At 42.0% G+C, this 20,369-nt stretch overlaps 1 protein-coding gene across 3 annotated transcripts; it reads left to right on the forward strand.

Moving 5' to 3' along the window:
• The first annotated feature begins 14,449 nt into the window (after positions 1-14,449).
• On the forward strand, positions 14,450-20,128 carry LOC139198619 (dnaJ homolog subfamily A member 3, mitochondrial-like). Of its 3 annotated transcripts, none has more exons than XM_070827517.1 (12): positions 14,450-14,654; positions 15,778-15,896; positions 16,006-16,089; positions 16,185-16,394; positions 16,600-16,752; positions 16,875-17,022; positions 17,192-17,256; positions 17,341-17,469; positions 17,756-17,871; positions 18,425-18,519; positions 18,679-18,811; positions 19,261-20,128. In XM_070827517.1, exons 1-11 carry the CDS (start codon positions 14,450-14,452, stop codon positions 18,795-18,797), a joined length of 1,443 nt encoding a protein of 480 aa, XP_070683618.1. In that variant the 3' UTR covers positions 18,798-18,811; positions 19,261-20,128. The 3 variants fall into 3 exon arrangements, with proteins under 3 accessions (XP_070683618.1, XP_070683619.1, XP_070683620.1); XM_070827518.1 differs by having other exon boundaries at positions 18,682-18,811; XM_070827519.1 differs by lacking the exon at positions 18,679-18,811.
• Positions 20,129-20,369: the final 241 nt, after the last annotated feature.

Consider the following 20,369-nt stretch of genomic DNA (forward strand, 5'->3'; position numbering starts at 1 on the left):
CCTTTTTCATTTCTGAATTGAGCTCATTTAAATTATGGAGCTCTCTGAGAAGATACTAAAACTCAGCGGTGAGAAAGACATCAATGGGCTGAAAGAGGAAAAAGGGGCTCATGGAGAGGTGAATATAGAGGCAGGGGTAGGTGGGGGGCACTGGGCCGATAGTAAATCTGGTTTTATTATTGAATGAACATTAAGAGAACAGGCACATGCTTCAATGAATGAACCAGCAGAGAGAGCTTAAAGCCATTCTGCCGTCTGACAGTTTGATGATTTGCCACACCACTAACGGGCAAGTTAATCATTTTTCCTCTTTATTTGACCCGGTAAGTCCCACCTTAGATCAAGACTCTCACCTTCAAAGGAAAGCCAGGACAGCAACATGAATTCATTAACACTTAAAAAAACATCAGTATTTCAACACAATAAAGAACTTTTTAAAGCACCACGGAAGGAAGGGTGCTGACTATGAACATGGAACCAACATAAAAGAAATACACAACAATCACACGACTAAAGCCAGTAAAGGCGTCTCATTCAAGTCTGCATAAAGGAGGTCTGACTTCAGAGGGGAGGACACACAGTGACTCACTGAAGACTAGAATGACTTTCCTCTTTATTACCCATAAACCCTTCTTTCAAACTCTCTGAATGTGGAGCAAGAAGAGAATCATGTGTTGCTTTTCAGTTGTGTTACTAGTAAACACTGTTTGTAACAAAATGTACAAAATAACAGCATTTCAGTGTGAATTTGATTATTAAAAAATGATTTGCATTACATTATTTACATTTACATTACAATATCAACAGTTTTCAGGTAAATAAATGTCTAAATAAAAGTCTCTCTCTATTGCTGAATGAGTTAAGTGAATGGTGATTGAAGCTGTGGCCCACTAAAGAAAGGCTTTGCATTTGCAGCATCCTTTGATATTGCGAAATATTTGTCGATATTCCTGGGAAAAATCACAATCATCCATCACCCAGCAGTGGTTGGTTTGTCAGGGAGGGTAGATGGAAGTGCTGTACTGTGATCTCCAGTCTCGACAACTACTGACAATAAAACTTCATAAAACAAGTGTAAATGCAAAGAAACAAATCTGACGTTCAGGTGAAAACAGTCAAAAAAACATAACATGACAGCCAGAGAGGATGAAGAAATAAAAAGAGGGTCTCATTCTTATTAGATTATCTTTTACCCGGTGAAAAAACAAGATGTGTATTGTTCATTTACATTGTTATGTAGGATTTCATTCAAAATCTTTAGTCACCCTCTGCTGTGAATAAAGAATTCATTCTAATAGCTTGTATTTATCTATCTGGATTCCCACCAGCTGCCAATAAGACAGCAGCTACTCTTCCTGGGGTCCAAACACTCAAAAACATGTAAAACAAGACATAAAGCACATTTTAAAAACAGGTACAAGTCAAGTAAAAGGAAAAAATAAACCAAAAAAACAGAAACAAAAACAACATCACATCATATCCATCATAGAAGTTCAGGTTGAATAATTATTCTTTGGGTAAATGTGTTTTTAAAACTTGTCTTACTGGGTAATGACTCTGTACATTACAGACCTGCACACTGCATCTGTTTCAGTGCTTCAGTGATCCCCTGACCTTTCCTCCACAGCACCATCATGAGGTTTGCATAAGTGGTGAAATGTCTTGACAGCAATGGGATGGATTGAAATGGTACCAACATGTTGATGGATTGTAATGAGTGATAATTCATTAGTATTTCCCTTAGTGCTGATGTCAGGTCAAACATTTAACTTGTCCAGTACTTTGGTTAATAACCAAATACCTGCAGGTCCAATAATGTTCCCATCAGCCCCAGCTGTATTTTTGTGTTTAGTGCTAGCAGAGGTGGTGGATAAAGACTGAAGTGCAACGAGATGTAAAATGACAAGAAAGAGAATGAGTCAAAGCCCGACAGAAAAATGAGAAGCGCTGGCAAAGAAAGGAAACATGTAATTCTTCCAAGCCAAAAGCCTCTGCATCAATCAGCCAAACGTTTTCCCCAAACAAAGAAACAACTGCTCTGCTGCCTCCCAAGGAGCAAGACAGTTAATAAGAAGGAGACAAAATGATCTAAGGTGATTCTCTGGTTTTTCTTCTGCTGCCACATCAGGCCTCCGCTCCCGACCTTTGACTCCCAACCCCCTGACCTCTTCTTTGTCCAGCCGTCAGGTGCCAACTTGCTTTCCATAGGGATCGGGATTCCTTCAAGATGCTCTCACCCGAAGGGGCTTAGTATTGTCTTTCCTGGACAAAGAAAGAAAAATCACCAATTGCACTCCAGTGTCCATACTATATGAAAAACCCTGCATGCACACTTTTTTTTTTTCTCTCTACTTGTGCCTGGTTTTCATCACGACTGCATACTTTCCCTTCTCCAACCAAATTTCACATTTCTCTCCTGGCATGATTGAGGAGATTGCCAGAGAATTTCAAACACGCTTCAGACAAAGACATCAAAACATTTGGAGGAAAATATGAAATCTTTCCGCCTCCCTCTTTCCCTCCTCTTTGATTTGTAACATCTTGTGGGCATGATGTCAGTCACTCCTCACTGACATCAAAGTGCTACCCCTCTCTCATGCAGAGATATCATTCTCTCTGAATATTTCACAGGTTCCGCCAAAAATCACATTTGCCCAGTGGCTTTGATATGGCTGTCCTCCTCAGAAGGAATTCATATCTTATATTCCTCCTCCTCCTCCTCCTCTCGCTCTTGTCTTCATCCCTCTTTCATCGCAATACATAATAACTGCATCAAAACCTCAATCCAGGGATCAAGTCGAATCATCCCCGACCTCGAAAACAAAAGATATCCAACTTGGCAAAGAGGAATTTATGCCTTGTTTTCATATTGGCAATATCACAGCTCTCTCTCTCTCTCTCTCTCTCTCTCTCTCTCTGTTCTTTTTTCTTTGTTATGTGTCACCCTCTCTTTCTCCACCTTGCTCTCTCACCCAGCCGTGCCCTTTTCTTCCCTGCCGACCAGAAGAGCACAATATGTGGGATCAAACAGCGGGGAAGTCAGGAGCAAAGTGTCTCTCTGTGTCCTAAGCCCAGGGAGGATTAAGGCCAGGCGACTTCTGAGGAACGGTCATAAAGTGTGTTTCTGCCTGCAGGGTGGATGGAGAGAGAGAGAGAGAGAGAGAGAGAGAGGCAGGGGGACGGGAGAGCAAGCAGAGGATGAGAGGAACAGTGGACACAGTGAAAGAGGAGGAGAAGACTTCATAAATGTTGTTGATTCATTTTTGATCTACCTGAAGAAATAGCTTCAGGGCAGCCAATCAAAATGTAATAAAAGCAAGTCACTGTGACGATTGAGGAATTTTAGAGTGGAAATAATGATGATGATATTTTGCTGTGCAGGTATAATTCATATTCTGCTGCTAGAACAGCCGCTGAGTCTTCTACAGGATCAAACATTAAAAATATTAAACATCACTTGAAGAACAACAACCAAAGAACCAAACAGAATCAGACATTTAGAGCTGGATTTCAGTCCAGTATAACCAGGAATTACGCTCAATATCAGATGATTCTAAACCTCGTGATTTATTTCCAGCGCCAGCACAGTAGAGTGTCTCCTCTCCTCATGTTGCACAGCAGATATTGAAGAAATCCTGTGCATTTCAAAACTGTTAGCATGCTGCATGAAGGTCATAAATATTCTTGTGTCAAAGATACATGTATGGAAATGATTTCAAGTTGAAAAGATTTGGATGGACTTGTTATATTTTATGATGGGACCAGCAGTGGGATTAAACCAACTGTGCAACGTCATACTTGTTGTATCAGAGATATTGTGCTTTTTATTCCAATTTCACTCCAATTTGTCTAAAAGCTATAATTACTGCTGCTACTACTTACTTCTACAGAATATACTTTTTCATTTCCTTTCTGTTTGATAACTGTTTGTCTTTGACTCTCTACAAACATGTGGTTCTCACATGACAGTGATGCTACAAACATATGAGGAATATAAGGAATATGATGCATTACTGTATATTAAACTACCCAAATGAGAACTTTTTCTTTTAATACTTCTGTGCTTTTACCAAAGTAAGGTTCTGACTTTAAGATGTTTACTTGTAGTGGAGTATCCTCACAGTATGGTACTGATACTTTTACTCAAGTAAAGGATCTGAACACCTATCACAGCAACAGAGTCACAATAACTTGAACTGCCAAACACACAACAACTTCTACAGAATACAGTGGTAGCGCCCTCTAGAACGGCACATATCAGCGTTGATGGAGGCTAAAAAGATTATGAAAAGAAACCAACATGACTTTTAGTAAGAAATATGAGGCGAACAGCAGTCTCCCACATCAAAGGCAAATGTTTTCATCATCCATCCATCTTAAAGTATCGTTTCAGGCAGTGCTACAAGTGTATATATAAGGCAATGACAGTAAGAGGATTTCGAATCCGCACCAACCTCCTCCCTCTGAAGACTTTGCGGTTCTATAATAGCGTCCCCTTACCTTCTGAACCTGGGATCAGAGCCATGCTCCTCTCTGTACTCTCCTCATTCTTCTTCTTCCTCTGCACATGAAGGTGGCAGGTTGGCCTACAGGTGTGGGGGTAAATCAATAACCGGCAGGTCACGGACAGGAAATTTTATACCAGTGGTGAGCTGGAGGGCGGCTGTTGTCACATCTATCATGATCGGCGAAGTAACTAACTGCAGGGGCCGGGTGATACGGGCAATTCTGTACTCTGACCCCTATGAGGAGAAGCATATGTGTAGGGTGATGCATACATTTTTCTGTAGTTACCATCTTGCTGTTGGATAAAAATTGAACGCAGACAAATTTTCCTTTAGCTCAGGAAATAAGCTTTTTTGTCTGTTGTATTGTTCTCATAGGAAGGACTTAGGGCTCCGCTCATATGGCGACATGCCTTACTGTAACTGAAGTTAAAACAGAAAATCATCACATCTTATGGTCTACATGTTGGCAAACTGTGAGTTGATGATTAAAGTCCTCTTCATAGTCTCCAACGTCAGCCCTCTCTTTCTCATCTACTGATCTCCTCACATCCTTGACGTTCATTAGCTCGTGATCCTCGTATCTTTTCCTTTTTTTCAAAATGACCCTTTATCTTCTTATCTTCCCCATAATTCCTCTCTCATCTCCCCTCAACCTCTTCTCCTTCAAACATCTGTTGCCATTTTAGGGCTTCCTTGACTATTTGAATTTATTAAGGCTATTTTTCATTGCATTAGAGAAAAAAAATTCGACTTCATCCCTCTGATGAGATGATTTAGGCCAAGGGCTCGATAGTTCAAATGCTCACACTGCAGTGAGTGCGTTGGCTGTTTGCACATAGCTGTGTCCACTGACTTCAATGACCAAAAGAAAACATCACGAGGAGGAAACCCCTAAAAAAAGTTAAAAGTAAAAGTAAAAAAAACAGCTTGTAAACCTCTCCATTTTCACTGCATCAGGGTTAATAGAATTAAAAATAAACACAATTGATATTGAACGATTTTAAGATAAAACTTATTTAAGTTTTAGTTACGCTGTATAATGCTAACAAAAATCACCCAGGAATCTCATTCAGTGCTCGAAAGCTCAGTCGGCCTGATTTCAATAAAACTGAACGGAAAAATTAATGAAATAACTGAAGTAAGTATACTGCCAATAAAAATAGAAAAAACAAGAGGTTTAGTCAAAAACCTCTTTAAGACATAAATATGTCAAGCAGTGGAGAAAAAAGTTCCTCAAGTCAATGTTTTTATACTAACAATGGGTGAAATTAACGTGTAAATGTAGAAAGTGTTGCTCATAGTGATAAATCCACTGAGAATTATCCCACAACTCTGCAGTTCCCCTACAAAAATATTTTGCATCTTTCAATTCATTTTTCTGGTTTTACAGCCCGTAACCTTCCTGTTGTTTTTGGTTCAGTCTCATACAGTGAGTGTGGCTGTTTTTCATTGAGAAGCTCTGATAAACCCACCGTACGCTACCTGCCCAGCGCCAAACGACTTAGCGACAAACACAGTGAACATTGTGAGGCTTTTAGCAGCTGGAGCGTCAGACATTTCCATCAGGAGACCAAAACAGAGCTAAAAGGAGAGTGAATATTAGTGATTGCTGATAACAGATGTTATTTACTGCCCCTGAGTGGCCAAAAAAAATCAATTAATCCATGTTTAAAAACCAAAATCATCTTTCTTATGGTTTACTTACTTGCTTACTTGCAAAAAAGCCTCATTTACAGCATCTAAAAACTATCCAAAATGGCTTCAGCACCATATCAGAGGAGGCAGATGAATAAATAAATAAACAGAATCTTTAACAGATTGTGTTAAAAACCCTCAAATTGCTCTTTTGCCCTGATTTTAAAAACTGGAAATGAGGGAAAATCTCTTTTTCTCATTTTCACACTTGGTCAAACAGGAGGAATTGTGGGTTTGACTTAGTTTGAACCGTGTCACAAAAACAGTTCAAACTGACAGGGGAAAGTGTTGTCACATCAACACACAATCGTCTGGCCTGACAGCCTCCTGTTCTCGTTTCTTTAAATTTGTGCTCCTCACAGTGGCGGGGGAGCGGTGAGAAGACTTCAGCAGGAACAACACAAGTCAAGTGTGCAATTACTTCTTCACCTGTTGACAAAACAGCTCAGAGAAAGTAACATCCTGCCAAGTCCTGTGTTTTCAACCGTGTTCGCTGCCTTCCTCCCCCTCTGCCACACATCTTTCATCCCTATCTAACTCCCTCGCTAATGGATCCTCGCTCGATTCGGTATGAGACTTTAGTGAACTTGTCAAAGTCAGACAACTTTCCCAAAGATAAAACGGAGCCTTGGTGGTCCCTGCTGTAAGATGTAAGGGGGGGAGAAGACAAGGAAGGGAAAAGGAGGCGAGGACAAAGTAACACTTGCATACCTCAACACTGCACCTTGTTGCAATTTGTCTCTTTGTTTTTAACTTTTTTGTATAGTTTTTTGCTCTGTTCTTTGTCATGAGGTGTAAAAAATCTGTCCTCACCTGAGTAACCCCTTCCTGTCAACAATAAGGTGGTCACTGACCTATAGCCAGAGGCTGCACTCAGGTGGGCCGCTGCTCGGCACGGTTCAAGTATCACCTCAGGGGAGGGGAGGTCAGAAACGACGGGCTGGACCGAGTTGGGGTGATGAAGCACCACAAAGCCCCAGGCCGCAGCAGGGCCTTTGGTGTGAACAACCAGCAGGACTCTTTGTTGGAGCACTGATGGGGCAGATAGGGACTTCCTGGGAAATGGATGGTCAGAAGTATGGGAGCGGCACACACACATGCACTGTTTTACAAATTAGAGAGGGCAGTAGTAACTGACCCTCGACAACAGCAACGGCTGCAGTGACTCAGGAGGAAGCGGGTCAACACTTTGACTTCATGCAGCACACTATTAACAACCACGTCCACACAAGATCACAGTATAACCTGCTACCGTGCACAATACTTATTGTAGAGAACTCTTACCAGAGAACAAGAAACATTCATTGTTAGATGTTGGGAATCATCTAAAAATGAGACAAATAAGACCACCACAATAAAGCAAGACATAAAATGAAAGAATCATATAATAAAGCTTTAAAATCTCCATGTGGGATGACAGAATGTAGCTTGAGGGCGGTTTGTGGTCATAGGCATGCCAGATGCTGAATCAGCCACACTACAACACAGGATGAAACTGTAACGCCCAAATGTATCCTCGCCTCAGGCCTTTACAAAGCTGACATTGTGTTGTTTGGTGTGAGAATGGTGCTTGATTTTGTTTGATTCTTAAGGTTTCCAAAGGGGAAGAGGTGTCTCCAACTCAGAATCTGCATTTTTTTAAATTGGGTAAACGGACGACAGTATTGATTGTAAAAAAGTTCATCCAATTGTTTTGGAAGCCTTTTAAAACGTTTTACAACCACTTTTGCTCTGAAGAAGGCTCAGTGTTGCCAAAATGTCAGCTAGTGGAGGGTTTCTACTGCACATCTGTCACTGTAATGTGCCCTTTTGTTTTATCTAGATATTATAACAGAAAGATAGACAGCAACACCAGCAGGGCCACGCTGAGCGACTGTGCTGCAGCTCCATGATGTGAAACTGCATGAATATGAAGCAAGCTGGTGCTAAAAAACAAACATGGTGCCAATGTGATTTTTCTGAACGTAGCATTTTAAAAGTATTTGATGAAGTCCACAACTAACTACCATTGGGAGTCCTTATGAAAACAGCTTGAAAAAGTACATTAGTGTTCATTAGTGCAGGTACAGCATGTTCCCAGGATCAGGACGGAGCCGTCCAAATTGGCTGGGATAAGTTTGGCCTGGGTAAGAGTCCTGGGAACGGCCCAGTCCACAATTTCTGAGTGGGTGGCCTCTTCCAGATCTGCACATGGTTTCATATGCCATACATCTCCTTTACGCATGAACATGCACAGACAGGCAGCACACACGCACACAACATATAGAAAAATACAGTGTGTTCCACTTATTGAGAGGTTTTATCAGTTAATATGAAAATGTTTTCCCTGTGGAAACCACCAATTGGCAGACCACAAAAATTCTCCTCAAACTGGAAGCCCAACTGGCAAATGCTTTGAACAATCAACCGCAAGACGTCACAGCACCATTTAAAGGGCTTTAGGGATGAGATTGAGAGAAGGATAAGCCTTGGTAGAGTGATAAAGGGATAAAAACAGAAACAAGGAAGGAGGGAGTTGGGCTGGAGTTTCAGTAGAAAGATAATGATTTTCCATAAAACCATTACAAAGGTTTTCATTCATTTTAGTCTATGAGCTATTTTTATCTAAGGGAAAAGATAGTGAGAAGAACAATAGCATCTTCAAACGCCAATGTTTTTTAAATACTTGCTTTCTAAGAACATGATTATTGCAGATAAAGTATATTTAAAGTGACTATTATCAAAATCTTGATACTAACAATAGATTAAGAGTGAAAGGTGAAACTTGTGTTGATGAGCTCACACAGAATGGGCATGTTTCCCTCAGCTCTACACAGCTTTATAGCATCTTTCAGCTCATTGTTTTGGTTTTCCAGCCAGAAACTTCACTGTTTTCTTCATTCTCACCACTCTCATCAGCGTCTTTTTGGCCTGCAGCTGTTTTCAGTGAAAACGCATTACTGCTTCAGTGTATTGGTGGCAATAATTTGCTGTGGGCCAAAACCCCCAAAGTCCCACCAGTGGAGAGACCCTCTCATTTGAAGCAGCAGATATCCATCAATTACACACAGAACACATAGACACACGCACTTAGGCTTGGGCTTGGGAAGAAGAGAATTAGAGCTAACCACAAAGACATTTACGAGCAGCCCCATGGCAGCCATCACCCATGCAGGACCGCTGCCACAGAACCGCAGGGGCAGAGAAACCCTCTGTGTGTTGACTCTGCAGATTAGTGACTTAATATAACCACACAAAGACTGCCTTTCTCTCTGCTGCACTCAGGGAATATGCTGGAGAAGGAGCAGACGAGTAGCCACACTGGTTATATAATCTATTTTCTTTTTTTTTTTGTTTTTATACCAGTCTCAATGAAGCAGCTACACTACACAGTTTGTTCAACTTTAACAATGGGCATAAAAGAGTCAGCAAAGTTAACGCGGCGTAGAGACGACCTGTTCAAAGCACATGGGAAAATCTGATCTCCACACTGGTTTAATCTAAACTAGATGCCATAAAAGACACCAGCCTGCTTTCACTGTTTTCCACGTAGTGAAGCGGTGATGCTGTTATCCCAAAGTTCATCGCAGATCCGTCCAGGTAACTGAGTGTTAAAACAACACGTGGTGTACTGGAAACCTGCCAAACCAACCAGGGTGGAATCTTTTACAGCCTAAAGGCAAAGAGTTTCCTTCTGCGGTTTTAAAGACATGTAACGAAAATATTATATCTGCTAATTTAAAAAAGTGATAAGTCTTCATTTAAGTCAGCACTCACACTGCAGCATGTAGACAGTGTGACCATCAACATTAAAACATGCCGCACAACTCTTCTTCTGTACACCATGCTTTACTCACCAGGTGTCTCTGAATAACTGAGGCAAGATATATGAAAATGTTTGGAGCAGTGTTGTTACAGTCATTACAGTCAAACATACAGTGGCAGGTTTGGACGTAGCTGTTAACTGACCTGTTATTTACTTACAGTTTCCCCCCTTTTGTTGTAAAGGCTCCATTATTTCTAAACCACTGTCCTATCTTTTTTTTTTTTTTGCACATATTTTGGATTCAAAATGACTGGTTGGTAGAAAGACTTTTGCCAAGTAGATCACCTCAGACGGTACCTGAGACACTGACTTACAAAACCACATGGTACATGTAGATTCGATATTTTAACCACAGGTGATTGTTAAAAGACTGGCTTCAGCAAAGACACAAGACTTAACCGGTACTGATCTGAACTGACCCAACAGCCATTGTCCTGCAAACTCAAGGCTTTCAATCCTGAGTGAAAAGCAGGGATGGCAGGCGTCGGGCTGCAAGCACAAATCCTTGGCCTGGACGTGGCTAACAACACCATCATTAGCTGTTGTTCCAGAAAAAATCAGAACCACTCCATCACTCATAGCAACCATACTGACGGAGGACAAAACATCAGCTCCGAGCCATGCATGTAAGCCCCAATTTTTCACAGCGTGTTTGCTTTCGCACGCTTGGGTTCCACACGTCGTTCGACTTTATGTTATGATTCAACACATGAGGTCATCGCTGGTTGATTGGCATTTTATGCTTGGCTTAGGCAGCCGGATGAAAATGATGTGATTAAAAGGAAGACAGAGGGCTGGGACAGGGCAGTGTAATCCAAGTACTCCCAGAGGGAACAGGGCTCATATTAGTGAACAAATTATCTAATGAAGGAGGAGACCACCTACATGCAGTTGGGAGGATCGAACAATTACCAAACAACAAGTCAGCTCACAGAAGATTACAGGCACGTAATGACACAGAGGGAAATAATCAGTATAATCAACAATGATATAAAGAGATAAGACGTGATCCTCCACCCACACAGTGGAGAACCAGGAGGTCACGGTGACAGAGCAAACGTCTGAATAATACACTGAACATAAAGTTTTTACAGGAAGAAAGGGCAAAGCGTAGAAGTAAAAAGAAGAGGACACAAACGGAGAATTGTTATAAACTAAATCAGAAACAATGTGGTGCTGCACTGATGTGAACAAAATCACATGGACAGAGAGTGAGTTGAAAAGTGACAAACTATAATGCTGTTTTCTCTCTTAAAGAACAAAAACTCTGACAACGTCGCCTTAAGTAGTGAAGCAGGCTCTTTTTTTTTTTTTTGACTGTGGGGGAGTAGACACACACACAAACACAGAGAGACACTGTGAGACCATTCAGTAATTCAGTAGCACAGTCTGTAACCATAACAGCCGCATCATCTCCACAACAGAGGGGAGTGTTGAGTGTCATGCTGGACATGGTTTGACTTCTGCTCTCTGTGTATTGCTGCTGATACACACCCTGCCCTCCAGCCATATCAGCAGCTGCGTGTTCCTGAAAAACGAATGTGAGACATTTAGTCTCCAACGGCTGTGAGATCACTTTGTCGCCATGATCAGGTGAAAAAAAATGACTTCCTGTGTGTGAAAATCTCTTCACGTGTTCCCCTTTCCTGCATCTCTGATGTTTACTCGGGACAGGAAAATGTCACTGGCCGTGGGGGAGAGGATGGGACATCACAGGGGGGCAGCCTCATGATTCCCGCCATGAGGGAGCATCAGCAGTCTTCAACTTGTTTAATTTGCATTTTTATTTTATTTGTTTTACAGTAAATACACATTAAAATAGACAACGATGATACAAGACAACACATATAGAACAAATGTATGCACTCTATTGACTACTGACACACGATATATACACAGTTGCTATAAAGCTCCTATAAAATCACAGAGTATAATAATAACACCAAGGCACAGGGCAGGTTTATATGTTTAGCACCTCTCAGATACACAGGAAATTCAAAGTGTTTCAAAGAAATCCATGAGAATTACATTAGAAATCACAACAGAGAGGGAAAAATTTATTTACAGTAGAACAAAGTTAGATATGAAATAAACTATCACACTGTGTTTGCCAAGCATGCATCTTTACTTATCCAGTTTCTCTTTATAATAATCCTGATGACATCATTTGAGTTATTTTGTCAGACTTGATAAAGAAGCTGCAGAGTCACAATTTACAGCTGTTGCACGGTGAGTATCACTACACATGACCAATAAACTGTAAACATGTGTGGAATGCCCCTTTAACGCCAAAGCCAACATTTGTCAGTATTGTAATATTTGTTAATTTTAAACCCTGAAACATGAAGAGAAATTACAGGATTGTTGCGTCCAAAACATTCAGTGTCAGGTGCAGCATGTACAGCGATGCAATGCAATGTACAGGATTCATTCATTTGTTTTTTTGGTTACACAAATAACTTTAGCTCAGAGCTCTTTAGCTTAGCCCCGCTCTTGCTGTCTTTAGAGTTTAATACTGGCGCATTCATTCAGAACGACAAACAAACACCTGTGTCCAGTTAAACCGTACGGTTACTAAAAGTTAATCCAAACCTACCAGCCAATGGTGGGCACAGTATAACAAAAATGCAATATTGATGATAATCAGCACAGTTGGCGTTAGATTTTGGCATGTGCTGCAAAAAGGCACAACTTTTTCTTCACAGTTGTGCATTAGTTTGAGCTGCGCAGGAGCAATCTGGGTCAGTCATGTTGTGTTTTGGCCTGTGGTGTGAAGTAGTGACAGTGACGCTGATATATGGAGCTCCATTACCATCGTTCATAACCCCAACACACTAATTACAACCACTGGCTCACGATGAGTGCTGCTGCTTTGAACCCAGCACTTTATGACAGCATGATGGGGTTTTGTGTGTGTGTGTGTGTGTGTGTGTGTGTGTGTGTGTGTGTGTGTGTGTGTGTGCAGAGGTAGGGGGGGGGATAGGAGAATAAGTAGCTGAGTGAAGATTGACACGCCTGCCCCACCTCCGACTGATCTGGTGACTTGACCCCAGACCCTCGATCTCCATAGCTGGAGGGATTAAAAAGCAAAGAATGACTGGAGGATAAGAAGCGACGGCTCGAACAGTTCAGCCACATATGATGAGTCAAACTTCCAAAATGTGTGAACATGAACCCGTCACTTAGCGTGTTTGGCTTGTCAGCACACATCTTTACATATGTGAATATTAAACCAGTCTGTGTTGACGTTGGAAGTCAGAGCATCTCTATTGAGATGAGAATCGCTGCTCACAGGGATATTTACATTTACTGAGTGGCAAATGTCAGCGTCCTCTAGTAATGCATTCCACACAGGCACACACAGCTGGGATGCTGTTTTGCAGGTCGCCTTGGAGACGGCGGGGAATGAGCGAAAGATGGCGGGGAAGAGGGAGGGGAAAGTGAAGGGGAGCGAGAGCGTCTCTTTCATCAGGTCACACACACTGACATCCATTCAACATGTCCGCCTTGTACAAAAAAAAAAAAAAAAATCCTGACATAACTGGAGACATGAGAGTCTTGATTGTTCCACGCTGTTTGTCTCTCATACCGTCATCCTGTCATGTCTGTCACAACTCATTTGATTTTTTCACGTGAAGCTTTTTGTTACTTCATGTTTGTTCATTAAAGCCTATACATTTGCCTTTGTTGGGTCACAGCCTTAACTTCTACCTTTGAGCATGAGTTGAAATCCAATGTGATCAAGCACACTAGTAGAAAAAGTTACAGCCCGTCAGTTTATGAGGACATTTTCAATCACTAACTTGAGGGACATTGCCCTTTCCCCACCACCCTTTCAGTGACCTTTGAACCCTCACTCTGGGACGCCACAGTCAATGTCCCAGAACAGTTTTCAGATTGTTAGATTAAAATCTGACTGCTGCTGTGCCGGGAGACAAGTGATCCCTGGAATATGTTATCATTATTCTTATTATTTTCATTATCATTTCATCATCATGGTTCATGAGAACTAACACGTGTCAGTTTCAGAGTTTGATCCAGGTAGTAAGTGCAATAAACTCCAGTGCGTGTCATTCACAGCTTAATGGCGCCATCCACTGTCTCCATGAAGCATGCATATGGATCTATTTTTTTAAAAAAATCTATATTTAAGGCTGCAGTGCAACAGCTTTTAAGTCTCTTATATCTAATAACATGTCACTGAAATCATTCTCCAAACGCAACCGACTCACAAATACTGCAGGTTGTTTTTGTATCTAAATTTATATGGATAAATATTTCTCTTTGTGTTTCTACTCAAACAGGCACTCATTATAATGTGTATAACTGTGTATGTGACTAATAAAGGTCTTAGGTCTCACACTCTATGGTACAGTATAGACAAGAACCCGCACATGCGCAGAACGCCGCCGACCCGCTGACACCGGTAGTGACGCTAAAAATGGCGTCCTCCGCTGCCCGGCTCACTACACGCTGGTTATCAGCATCAGTGTCTTCTGGCCGTCGTAGCGGTGTTTTCCTGGATGTCTACGCCAGACACGCAGGCGTGTGTTCGCCGACGATACTGCAGACGCACCGGGGAGGGATAGCGGCCAGCCTGAGCTCCAGGACTCACGGAAATGTCGTGACATTGAGAGGACTGACAGGTGAGGAGGCTAACTGTTAGCATAACACACCGGGAGGCTGTTACATCAGTAGCACCAACAGACTGTTTAAACATCCAGAGCACCGTCCTCCAGGCTCTGTGACAGACTGCACAGGGAGCTGAAGGCTCACATACACGGTCCAGGTAGGGGACAGTCCACCTCTGGCATGATGTAACTGTTATATCACTGCAGTATAATTACATTATTTACTGTACACAGACACACTGACCTTGTTACTACACACGGCTGCTCAGCTTAACAACAAATAGCTGTATGATCACACTGATATTTACTTGTTGTCTTTATTAATGTGCTTCTGGGGTTACGAGCTCTTTCTCTGTCACGTGCACAACAACTGCAATGATCATTGGTAATGAAGCTCTTAATTCTCAGACTGTCTCCAACTGTGCTCGTGTAATATTTCTAAAAAGCAAAAAGTGAAAATGACCAAGACATGAAGACATAAGTTCATTATACTGTGGTAGACAGGTGTGTAGTATAATGATAAAAGGAAGTCATTCCAATGCACACAGATTGTGCAGTAATGCATTATGCTAAATTCAAATTGGTTATTTTTATGGACATGTAAGAGCAGGATCTAGACAGACGGGGCACATAAATATGGGTGTAAATGGTAGTAGGATAATTGTATGTAGACAGTATAAAGGTTCAGTGATATTCAATAGGATGAAGCTGTATCTGCGCCTGGTGGTGCGTCAGTATTTAATGTGTGCTTTACAGTGTGGGGTTTTCTGAACGGGATAGTGCCATGAATGTGACGCACTCTTACTTTTATGTAGCATATAAGTGTGCAGTGGTGAAGTGAGCTATTCTTTACAACCAAATAAGTGCTTTTGAGGACTTTTGTGTTAAAGGGAGTAGTATTCAGTTGTGCTAAAAGCCGTTGTGGCGTGCTGTGAATACATTAGTGCAGTGTTTTCAGTGCTACATTGATTAAAATCTACAGTTTCTAATGACACAGAAACTGTCAATATGTTTTCTTGCTGGCCTGTTATGAGCTTTCAATAGATGATCATTGTTAAACATTGCAGATGTCTCGCCAGCACCCAAATGTATTCTGGTACTTCCTGATTCAATCCTTTTCGGATCCTTTCCCCTTCAGGTATCAGATGCCACTCTTTTCACACCAGCGCCAAGTTGGGAAACAAGCAGGACTTCTATGAAGTCTTGGGTGTCTCCCGCACTGCCTCACAGAAGGACATCAAGAAGGCGTACTACCAGGTCAGAGAGACACTTTGCTGCGTCACACTACTTTTTAGAAAGAAGTTTAAATCTGATGCTTTCTCGTCCTCTGCCCTCATCCTTCCTCCTAATTTTTTTCTGTCTCCAGTTGGCAAAAAAGTACCACCCGGACACCAACCCAGATGACCCAGACGCCAAAGAGAAATTTGCCAAGCTGGCCGAGGCCTATGAGGTAAGAAAGGATTACATAAAAGTGTCACAGATAATTTAGTTGCGGCTCCAGTTGTGTAAAAGTGCAGTTCGCTGCTCTGTTGTTCCTGTGTGAAGGTGCTCAGTGACGAGGTGAAGAGGAAGCAGTATGACACATATGGAGCCTCTGGCTTTGACCCAAACCGTGCAGGAGCAGGCCAGCAGCAGTACTACAGGGCCGGGGGAACCAGTATAGACCCCGAGGAGCTCTTCAGGAAGATCTTTGGAGAGTTCACTGGCGGAATGAACTTCGGCGACATCCACAGCATGTTTGAACAAAGGCCTGAGGTCAGTACTCCCATCACTGCAGCATCAACATCATTTGATATTTAATGTTCAATATTCATATGTTATATGAAGGGTTTTAAATGTTGCTATTGAAACTTCGCTTTATCATTTCAATGAGGCATCAGTTAAAGATACATTAACTGTAACCAGTGATTGAGATGTGAATGTCAGTGATTTAATCTCTGTGTCTTCTGTCTTTCCACAGTTTGTGATGGAGCTTACATTTTCAGAGGCAGCAAAGGGCGTGAATAAGCAGCTTAGTTTGAACATTGAAGACACCTGCTGGAGGTGTGATGGAAAGGGCAGCGAGCCGGGCACTAAGGTGTCTCAATGTCACTACTGCAACGGCACTGGCATGGTGAGGTTCAGACCGACAGGAGGCAGCAGCCTAGTGTACAGCTTTAGCTTGAAGCTACCTACAAGTGCCGGAGGCTCCGGTTTTCCAGCCACTATACAGCATATCTGTGTCACCCCCTGCAGGAGGCAGTCAACACGGGTCCTTTCATGATGCGCAGCACCTGTCGGCGCTGTGGCGGGAAGGGATCGATCATCATCACGCCCTGTGTGGTGTGCCGAGGATCAGGCCAGACCAAGAAGAGGCAGACGGTCACTGTACCAGTGCCTGCTGGTAGGTTTCCACCACTGACTTCTCACAAATGAGAGATAAAAGTGACTCATTTCATATTTAATCTCTTTGTAAACGTACTTTAGCTGTTTACTTGGATTTTGAAAATATGTCAAATATATTATGACAAATGAATCGTGGAAGAAATAATTCTTGTGCTGTTTTCTCACAGGAGTGGAAGATGGTCAGACAGTGCGCATGCCAGTAGGGAACAGAGAAATCCTCCTTACATTCAGGGTGAGTTTAGTTCTTTGCAAAGTGTTTTAAGGAGTTCTTGAATTTACAGCAACGCGCTGGAGTTTGATGTGTTCTATCTATCAGGTCCAGAGGAGCCCAGTCTTCAGGCGCAGTGGACTAAACATCCACTCAGATGTGTCCATCTCCATAGCTCAGGCCATCCTGGGGGGCACAGCCACAGCACAGGGCCTCTATGAAACCATCAGTATAGTGGTGAGTGAGGCGGAGGACTGCCCCGTGTAGACAATATACAGCACTACTGCCCAGTTTGCCCCTCTGAGATATAATGATGATTCTTTCTATTTATTGAAAAGTACTTTGCGAGGTATAAATCACCCAAGTAAGTTGAATCAAGTACCTCACTAGTACCAAAGTTAAGTTAAAATCACAGTTTCCTCAGTAGACACCTTCTTTGTCTCCAAATATATTTCAGAGTAGAGTTTCATTAGAAGGAATTTCTGTTGTCTGTCTTTGTTTTTAAAGTCAGCTGTGCTTTCAGATTCCTCCCAGTTGCCAGACTGATCAGGTGATCCGGCTGCAGGAGAAAGGCATTCGGAAGATGAACAGCTACAGCAAGGGCGATCACTACATTCACATCAAGATCAAAGTGCCAAAGTAAGACCCACACATTCGTGTCAGTAAGCCTTGCTGTTCTGTATCGATATGACAGTTGCACTTATTTTGGTAAATCATGGCAATAAATAGCTATTTTTAGAATTATCTTCACTTTAAACTTTGCATTGTCCCTTTTTATTTTTATAATTTACACGTTCCCTGTTTAAGTCTTCTCTGCCTCACTAGCTGCTCTGTTTCCTTAAGTATGGAAATGTTTGAGAATGAGAGGAAGTGAATCCCACTGTCTCCCACAGTGGGCGTGAGTTATGTGGATTTTGAAAGGCTTAAAATTAACTTCCAAAATCTTACTTTCATGTAGCCGAGACTCTCATAAATAAGAAAAACATCGGGATGATGAAACAATGAGGAAACAATATATCTTTAGAAATGTATAAATATCTTTTATATAGATGAATTGTTGGGTCTTTAGAGGATATCTAACCTTCCTTGTGTGTGAAAACCTTCCTTGGTAATACATCTATTTCTGATTCTGATGTCCTAACACTGCGATCAGACCTGATTGAGTGGTGTTCCTGGTCCCTTGTTCCTGCAGGAAGTTGACTCGTAGGCAGCGCTCTCTGTTGCTGAGTTACGCTGAGGATGAGAAGGACGTTCAGGGGACGGTCAGCGGTGTCGATCCCTCTGCAGGTCAGGGTTAAGAGTTCAACTCCACCATTCAGTCAAAGCACCACTCCACCCTAGTATGCAGAAAGACACATAATAACAGACATAACAGATAGTCAGGCTGTCCCTGTGCAATTTGGCAGGGTCGGTAGTTTAGCTGATGCAGTGTGTGTTTGTGTCCAGGAGGGGGCAGCAGCACGTCAGGTTCTGGTGCAAAGTCGACCAGCACAGAGGAGGGACAAGACAAGCAGCAGAAGGAAGAGGGAGGCTTCATCTCTAAACTAAAGAAATTGTTTAGCTGACACTAAGGCCGCAGGTAGGAGCTTCAGTCACAGAAACTCTGACTTCTTCCCTGCACACTCATATGTTGAAAGCATAAACATTGCATTCAGCAAAACTGTGGCACAATAAGTGAGCCATCTATGCTAGTACATCTCAAGTCAAGTCAAATCAATTTATTTATGAAGCACATTTAAAAATGACATATTGACCAAAGTGCTCTGTAGCTCCCACTCCCACATGATTAATATCATGACAGGGAGTTTATTTTCTGCATTGTCACATACATTTACATGTTAAAACCTGCTTAAACCGTCTTCAGATCTTTGCTAAGTGACTTTTTTAGACCAGAAACACACCTTAAAATACCAGGATTTGGTGTTTTGGTGTTTCTCCACGAAAATGAGATTCCTGAAAGAAGGTTTCTCCATGAAAACCAGCTGTAGTCAAATGTCAACCTTTTAATTTGCTTTCTTCCCTCTCCAGGTGGAAAACCACAGTAAATATGGTGTCGGAAAGAAAAAAGCATCCACTGACTGGGGCTCCACGCTGTCTCTTCCTGCTTTGGGGTTTAAGCAAGGAGTGGGAAGAAAGAGGCAGAGTGGTATTTGTGTTGACACAGTCACACATTGTTGAAGCTGCGGTTGGCAAACAGGCCACTTAGACGCCAGGTCCACCCACACACCCACTGGCCCGCCACCACAGACAGGTGCTGAGCTGAGAAACTCAAGAACTGCTGGAAGAGGAACAAGATGGCGACTACAGAGGCCTATTGTGGGATAATTCTCCTCCCTGAACTGAGCCACAAAATGCTCTGCAGGCAGTAACCATCCACTAAATAAAACCACGTAAGATGAGCCAGAAAAATGGCAGACAAGAAATAAAGGTCAACTTAAAAAATAAGGAGAAGACAGGATGACTACAAACTGAACTCAGAGGATTTGATTGTGCTGCTCACATTTCAGCTGCACTTGGGGTTTTTCCAAGGCACGGTTGAAATGTTGCTGAGCTCCCTATTCACTCATTCTCTTCTCTAAATGGGGCACTGCTATGACAAGCATCTACATTTTAGTGTGCAGTCACCACACAACAGTAAAGTTGGACGGGTTTTAAGAAGCAAAAACAAAAAAAGACTTTTAAATCCTAAGGTTCACTGGATGCTAAAACTTCTGAAATGCATCTAAACATCCACTTCTGTCAAATGCATTGGGAGGATACTTCAAGATCGAAGCCAGAAATACAAAAGGTAGAGAATGTGAATTTGTAACCGTCAGAGTTGTTTGTTCTCAGTATGATTTATTGTACCAGAGTATATCTGTGTGTGTGTGTGTGTGTGTGTGTGTGTGTGTGTGTGTGTGTGGCAGCAAAGCTACAGATATTAAATGAAATATTAAAGCACTGAAAATGTGTTTTTTAAACTTAAATTCATTTTAACACTTCTGTTGCAGTGCTACAAGTTAACAGTAGGTGGCAGTGTGAGTCAGTAATGTCATGATCTGCTCTGGTTCACTACTGTTCCAACACAAGAACTTTCTTAGACACTCACACTCCCAACTGTGTGACCGTTTGATGTGATCAGCCACCCACTTCACTGC

The sequence above is a fragment of the Pempheris klunzingeri genome, chromosome 3, assembly GCF_042242105.1.
Source record: "Pempheris klunzingeri isolate RE-2024b chromosome 3, fPemKlu1.hap1, whole genome shotgun sequence".
Lineage (NCBI taxonomy): Eukaryota > Metazoa > Chordata > Actinopteri > Acropomatiformes > Pempheridae > Pempheris > Pempheris klunzingeri.

Excerpts from the sequence above, each read along its gene's own strand:
- LOC139198619 (XM_070827517.1), top strand. The coding sequence starts at position 14,450 with ATGGCGTCCTCCGCTGCCCGGCTCACTACACGCTGGTTATCAGCATCA. Across the intron at positions 14,655-15,777 it reads GACATTGAGAGGACTGACAG|GTATCAGATGCCACTCTTTT; the intron begins GTGAGGAGGCTA and ends TTTCCCCTTCAG. Across the intron at positions 16,753-16,874 it reads ACTGCAACGGCACTGGCATG|GAGGCAGTCAACACGGGTCC; the intron begins GTGAGGTTCAGA and ends CACCCCCTGCAG.